The sequence below is a fragment of the Bremia lactucae genome, assembly GCF_004359215.1.
Source record: "Bremia lactucae strain SF5 chromosome Unknown BlacSF5_NotPlaced_117_SHOA01000063.1_7807bp, whole genome shotgun sequence".
Taxonomy (NCBI): domain Eukaryota; phylum Oomycota; class Peronosporomycetes; order Peronosporales; family Peronosporaceae; genus Bremia; species Bremia lactucae.
In genome coordinates, this window is record NW_027152130.1 from 1 (window position 1) to 7,807 (window position 7,807).

The 7,807-nt window shown below is 46.7% G+C and overlaps 1 protein-coding gene across 1 annotated transcript; it reads right to left on the bottom strand.

Moving 5' to 3' along the window:
- Positions 1-6,128: 6,128 nt before the first annotated feature.
- Positions 6,129-6,751, bottom strand: CCR75_009791 (uncharacterized protein; the record flags this gene model as incomplete). Its single annotated transcript, XM_067967829.1, is given in 2 exon segments — positions 6,129-6,674; positions 6,689-6,751. 2 exon segments carry the CDS (start codon positions 6,749-6,751, stop codon positions 6,129-6,131), a joined length of 609 nt encoding a protein of 202 aa, XP_067817644.1.
- Positions 6,752-7,807: the final 1,056 nt, after the last annotated feature.

Below are 7,807 nucleotides of genomic sequence, written 5' to 3' on the forward strand. Positions count from 1 at the left end.
TTTGGCCGCCAGATTTATATCTGGCGGCGACCACATTTGTTACCCATAATAAATGGGATTTAAGTATTTATTTTAAATTAGATAAAAGGGTATTTTACCCATAAAGTAAATGTACCACAACAACGGTTCTCCAACCGATGTGTGCCCCATTACACCCCGCCCCATCAGACTGTTGACACCGAGTGAGAACATTCGCTTCATTTCCTCTTTGAGGTTGAGACCTAAACAGCTACCTGCTCAGTTGTTTATTTCATTCCTTTGTCTCATGACAATCAAGCGTGAGTCACAGACTCTTAGCAGCTTCCTCGACGATGAGTGAATGGTGTACTTTGAAAGTCACTCTCCATCAGAGGAGGAGAGTAAAGAGCGTCGTTCTCTCACGCTTTCTCCTCTGGATGAACGTCGGCGGGCCCCGAATCCGTTCCCAGAACGTGGTGACCGCTGATGTATTAACTGCATTGAGCAGGACACGGGACCCTGAGTCCAATATCATTACGAATCTGCTCGATGATGAGCAAGAGCGGATGATCCTCATAGAGGAAAGAGCTCGTCGTCTGGCTGCAAAGATAGTGAAAGCTAAAGCTCATAGTGAATATAGATTCACACCGCTTAGTGCGGACGAGCGTCTCAAAAATATAGCGGGTCACAGCTTGGGCTCCTGGATCTCCGGTGACCCGGCGAGGACGCCGGGGGAGATCGCTGCCCGCGACGCTCTTCATAAACAATACCTTACGCCAAAGGTAATGACGCGAAGCCAGTATCTGACGCGTTTACTTGATCAAGCCCGTAGGGTTTCGGTGACCTCCATGAGGGAAATTCCGATCATTTTGTTTCCAAACGAAACAAGGAGTGAAAACGAAGTCTCGTTTGAAAATTGGGCTCACCGGGCCCGCCGACTTCTTAATATTTGGAATATCAGAGAGTCTGCGGATAGAGGTGATGTTCGTTTGGAACGGAAGCTTCGCTTCGATTTCGCTAAATTTAAGGCCAAAGGCCAGTTACGTTTGGCATTTATGCCACAAAACGAAGAAAGGCCTAGCCGATATTTCAGTGCTTCTGGCCGCACTGAGGCTATAGATCCACCTAATCTCACGTTAAGTGGTGGAAAGCGTCGTTTGACGCGAGTTGACCCTGAGCTTGGCGCTCAAAAACGGTAACGGCGTACGGGCAATCTTGCCGAAGAGATACCTCGAACTCCCAAGAATTTTTAGAAGAGGGGTACCCTAGCAACTTCACCAGATACTGGTATTGACCCTTACGACGACGTCGCTTCAAACGTTTCTTCACATGAAACTGAAGATTCCCCCGCGCATCAACCAGCGCGGGGGGGGCCGAAATTTCGGCGGAAGCCTTTAAGGCTCTACGGCACGAGGCGCAAGTTCTTCGTGAGGTCCTTGCTCGAGTTAAGAGCTCTTTTAAGGCGATTCGGGACCGTCTTTCGACGGTTGAGCGTCAGCAGCCTCGTTTAGAGGGCCAGCTGGACATCCTGGTAAGGATGCAGCAATCTGCGGTACGACCGCAGGTCTCGGCGCAAGCACCTTCAAGTCCACGTGGGAAGGGTCCCGATATGGCCTAAGCAAGCCAACGTAGAACACTGGGTGTGTACGCAGCTTGCCAGGAAGATTTAGCGTATAAGCTAGGCCCTTCTTGGCCACGACCGTAAATGGTCCAATAAAGAGCGGGCGCAATTTGGTCTTGAAGACCGCCAAAACCAAGTTGGTAAATAGATTTTTTTGCGTTTAGTAAAACTCGGTTCCGACCTTATAAGAAGTAATACAGCTTCTGCCTTTGGCATCTGTTTCATCTTTTTGTTTGTCTTGGGTATCAGCCATCGTATCCCTTACATGTCTTAAGACACTATATCGCGTCGCGAGAAACTCGCTTACTTGTTTTCAAACGGTAACAGGGCTGATATCAGCAAGCCTTCGGCCAATTCTCCCCACCAAGCCCTGAACCACGCAGTGGTATTGTAAATGAAGCGCGTGAGTGGGCAAGACCGTTACATAGAACGGAGTATAGCCTGTTAAGGCATGTACAGCGTTATTTAACGCAAACTTCACCACTGGGAGCATTGAGCTCGAGCGCTCTGGCGTCTGAGCACACAAGCTGCGTAAAACGTCTTCAATGACGCGATTGAACACGTTCAGTTAGAACATCGGTCTGCGGATGGTCCGCAGTGGACATATCCAATGTGGTGCGAAGCACTCAAAAAATTGATTTCCAGAACTTACCAGTGAAACGGGGGTCCCAATCAGAGACAATCGCCACTGGCAAACCATGTTGTCGAAACACGCGATCGATAAATGGCTTAGCTGTACCTTCTTCATCAATGGAACCCGGCACGGCTGCTAAGTGAGCCACTTTGCTCAATCGGTCAACAAAGACCACTATGCCGGAGTTACCGGCTGAATCTTTCGGTAAGCCGAAAACAAAATCCATACTTATGAACTCCTAGCAACCTATGGGAACGGGAAGGCTCGCCAGGGGCGCAGCTTCGCCGAGGGCTGAGCCCGTTGGCAAGTTTCGCATGTGCGAACATATGTGCTGCCCATTTATAAAGTTTGAGCCACCAATAACTCTGGCTTATAAAGCCGTAGGTCTTTGCTCTACCCAGAGATGACCCCCAAGAACAGTATCGTGTGCCACATAGAGGATTCGGTACTTCAAATCCTCATCATGAGGAACAACGACACGCGGAGGGTCCGCAATGTCTGTGCAATATAGCAATAGGTCGTTATCAATAGAAAATCGATGTAACCTTGCACGCAAACGTGCCGGCAATTTAATACCTGAATCAGAGTTCTTTTAAGCTCGTAGCAGAGCTACACACTGTTCATCCTTGGCGTAAATCGAACGGATTAATTCAGGAATAGGCGACAAGATAGTAGTTAAATAAGAAAGCTCATAGTTCGGCCTGCGTGATAACGCATCGGCCAAAGCATTCTGCTTGCCAGGCTCATACTTCACCTCGAAGTTGTATTCCGCAAAAAAAGATAGCTATCGGGTCATTCGCTGTGAGAGATGGGGCAACTTAGTTGCCGTGCGTAATGACGCGTGATCTGTATTTATCACAAACGGCTTAGAGCCGAGCAGATGAACTCTGAATTTGATGAGAGCATACTTCATAGAAAGTAACTATTTGTCATGAGCTGGGCAGTTCTTTTCCGCAGCTTTAAGCTGCCTAGACTTGAACGCAATAACAAGTTCTCGCCCATCAACATTTATTTGTAACAGAGCACTGCCAATGGCAAAATCTGATGCGTCACAGACGACACTGCAAGGCCAATTTGGGTTTGGCAGTGCCAGAATCGGGGCATGAATAAGACTATCCTTAACTGCTTGAAAAGCATTATTTTCGGTGCTAGTCCAGCACCATTTTGTATCCTTTTTAAGTAGATATGATAATGGCCTAGCCATATCAGCGTAATTTCGCTAAATTTGTGTAAATAATTGGCGAGACCCAACCACTTACGCAAATCTTTTTGGTTTTTAGGAACCGGCCAATCTTATATAGTTTTTCCTTGGGGGGATCCGCTCTAAGGCCTCGCTTTCCAATGAAGCATCCTGAAAAAGGAATTTTGTCTGCGCCAAAATTGCTATTAGATGCATTGGCATTCAATTTGTTTGTGCGCATACACTCGAGCACTGCTCGCAAAGGTCGAACTGATAATCCATATCCGACCGACCCTGCTCCGCACGACTATGGACAAAAATGTCATCGAAATAAGTATGTGCATAACTTCGATGAGGGCGAAACGTTTGCGTCAATAGATGATTGAATTTTGCCGGGGCGTTGGAAAGCCCTTGTGGCATAACCAGCCACTCCCAAAACATGCCGCTTGGGGTGCTAACCGCTGTAAGCGGGATATCGGCAGCTCGCTTGAGCAATTGGTAGTAACCATCGACTAAGTCCAATGCACTGTACATTGTACATCCCACCATATTGTTCTGAAGAACGTCATTTCAAGGAATGGGGGTTTGTGCTGGTATAGTGACAGTATTAAGCTTATTATAAGCACGTACATGCACCATTTACCATTTGGCTTTTTGACACAAAATGTTGGTGTCGAACGAGGAGACTTGCTCTCTCGTACCATTCCAGCCTCGTCCTTAGCACGGAAGAAATCGTCAATGACGTCACACTGCTCCCTTGGTAAAGGCCATTGTCTTGTGTCACAGTATTTGGTTCCCGGAACCAAGTCAATTTCATGACGAACACCTCGATCCGGAGGTAAAACAGATGGTGGATTATTACATACCACATCTTGGAATTCCTTAATCAAGCTATAAGAGGGTTCCGTCGGATCTTAAAGGATCGATGACCCATCTCTCGCACTAAGTGCAGCTTTTGTGTCATTCAGGACAGCTTCGTCTAGAAGTGACGATGGGTTTAACTCAACCATAGGTCGAATGACCACCATTCCAGATAAGTCGCCAGCCTTTAAGGCTTGGCCGCACTCATCAAAAGACATTTCGTCTTGCTCTAAAATAGCATGTAACGAAGGGATTGCCGCAAGGCTAACTTCCCCCTCAATGTAACCGGTTACACCATTTTTACAAGCGTATGTAATTGCTCACTCGTATCACTTTGTGAGTATACACGCTTCGTGTCCATCCTGTCATGGAGTGGAGACAGTACGCCTCTTAGAGGCCGGGACATTCACATCCCCGGGTTTTCCAGCCTGTATTGGTTTTATACAAGACATGGTGTCTAATTTGACATCCGACAAAGAGTTAGGTAAATCAACTTCCTTATCCAGCGAACGTTTACGTGTAGCTTCACGTGCATTAGAAGGGTTTGACCCAACATGCCCTGGCAAATCGCCAATAGTGTCACTATTGACACTCAGTATGGTGCCACCTCGGCCGATGACACTCGGTGGACTTAGACCTGCCACTCCATATATCTCAGGGATATTGCACCCTTGATGATTCGGCCTTACGCCAGCAATGCTTTCAGCATTCAGTGAATCGTTATTGCAACGAGTGTTACTCGACGGAGTACGTGCTATTCCACTTATTTCTGCTGAGTTGGGCTCAGAATTAATGTTTTTAACATTAGAATTTGTTAACTCAGACATGCCAATTTCAAAACACTGACAGACTTATTCAATGATCCGCGCCAAAAGCGCTTTTGTTGCCTAGCAAAGGTGGGGGTTCATGACTCTCCAAACTTTGCTAGGAACATTGCGCATGGTGCCTAAGGTCACAGACCTCCAATCGATCCATGGCTCATGGCGTTCTAACAAGGCCATACCAAGGATGAGATCATACCTCGAATCCAAATCAAGGACGAGACAGAGTTCCATACTGTCAAAGTCCAAATACTTTGTCCCTGCTTTGCTCGACTAGCAGGGAAAATTCCAGTTTCACGTCGAGAGACTTCTGAAGAGACGTCGTCGTAACAGTCAATACAAGTATCTGATATAGTGGCTTGGGTATTCCCCGTCGGAATACTCTTGGGAGTACGAGTTTCCACTTCGATAAGATTGCCCGTACGCCGTTAACATTTTTGAGCGCCGGGCTCAGGGTCAACCCACTTGCAACGGTTTGATGTGGTGACGTTAGCGCATGTGACCGCAATAGCATCGAAAGTACCGCAGCCAGAGCAAAGTGTTTCTTCCTGTCCTTGGCATTCCGTAATTTTCCGTTCGTTACTTCACTAGACAGTTTGCTTTGAAATGTTCTGTTGCGCCGGAGTTGTGACACTTTCCCTGCTTAATGTATGTTGCAACAACAGTGCGACAAATTCGTCAGTCCATTTTTTTCATCGTCATCACTATATTGAGCCCACGCGACATATTCTCCAGCGTGTTCGACGTAGTCGATACGATTGAAACCGAAACGAATCATTATTAAATGCTTGTTTTTCGAAGCAGCATGCTTCACAATGTTATCGACAATTCGACGTTCGCTTGACTCGCTAACCCGAGTAAGATGTACCAAGTACAATAAGTGCTGGGGCCAGATTCGCGAAGGGTGTTTCGGCTCTAGAAATAAAGCTGACGCTTGTTTATGCGTCACGGTCACTCGAAAATATTGTATATTTCGTCAAATACAAATGCAAGCTGCCGATAAATTGACCACCACTTTGCTACCTTTTGTCGGAAGTTGTCTACTGCAGTCGATTACTTTTCCAAAAAGTCGCCCAGCTTGTTTACTTTAACACGTCCAGCCCATTGGAATTCAGACGCAAATTCTGCCATCTCAAGAGCTTCCAAAAATGAGTTTGACCACTCGCGGAAACCAATTCCCAATCTAGCCAATAGTTCCTTGCCCGTAGATTGCTGTATCATCCGTCTTGAAGTCTTGCAATCTGGGACTGCAACCCAAGCCGTACCAAACTGTGCGACACCACGGTGATATCTTTCAACAACTATTACTTGCTCCGGCTGGGTCGGCTGGTGGTGACCTTGGTGTCTAGCTGCCTGCGCATATAAACTGCCTTGAGCAAACTGGTTTGCCTCAGTTTGTACGCGCTGGCATTGGTGAAGATCTTGAAGCGTCGAACGGGAAGCTCCCAGCAATCCACCTTGCTGAGCTACGTCACGAATACCGCTCGCGCTAGGCTGCGATCTGGCGGATCCAAAATCAATGGGGCCAGTGCGTGAGTATCGTTTGAGCTCAAGATCGGACTGGCTGAGATCTATTGCTCCAGGCCGTCCAGCCTCGCGCTCATTTTACGAACCAGCGCGAGAACAGTTACTCTTTCGTCGCTCTTGGTCTCGGGCGGTGACGGTTGCGTTTCCATAGCTTTCTTTTAGTCAAAGCGGCTTATTCATTGTAGTGTACGTCTGTTACGCTTACAAGTTTAAAGAGCTTGGGCTCTTAAGCTGTAGGTACAAGGTCTTGTGTAGATAGGAAACGAAAAAGTGAATACATTGTAGTGTTGGTTATCAGTCAAAATTGTATGGTCTTACCGATCTGTCCATGATGGCCGAAGGGTCTCGTAGAAACTCCTATCTTTTCCCAAGGGTCCTTCCTGTCCCTCGAGGCTATACGTTAGAGTAAAACTCCCCTTGATGCGCACCTTGTAAGGTGTACATAGTGCTTCGTTTGACTGTCAACAGCCTTCGACACGCTTCATGATAATTGCTTTAGAAGTAGAATTCTTCTCGTCTGTACGGCATTTGTGTTGTGGATTTCGCACGTCAAATGTCGCTCTCAGTGACATTGATGCGGGAAAGTAAATTCAAGGCATATTTCACGCCGACCATAAAGTGCTCTAGCGCCCTTTTGTATAATCGAAAGGTTTCGTGAGCTGTGATTGGTTAGATCAATTGTCAGTGGCCGTAGAAGTTTTGTCTGTGGTCATAGTATTAATATCTGTAGCCATAGCGGCGGCGTTGTTTCAGTTGTACTGTTATATCAAGGCAAGTTTCTCCTTCTTGTGGTACCCCTTCTTCAGTGAGTACCACTCAGGAAAGTGAAGACGATAAAATTTCTCATCTCGCCCCTGAAAAGAAGCCGTGGATTTTGCCAGAACGGCTTATCAATAGATTGTCTGGAGAAACTACTCCTCATAACAAATATATTTATTTATTGCGACAAAGCTACATGGCCTTGATCCCAGCGCGAAGAACTTTCGCGCTGACGAAGATTTCTATCTCGATGCTTTTCTTAAGGATCGATTGTTTACTGGCTATAATAAGCGAGATAAAGTCTCGCTAATGCAAGCTTGGAGCGCGTTCATTCGCAATGTCAAAGACATTGGGCGCGAAGCCTGGCTTCAAAAACTTAACGCGAATCGCGTTAAATTTGAGAAAAGAACTCCAACTGGTGCAAAGTATAAATTGCATCGGTTGTC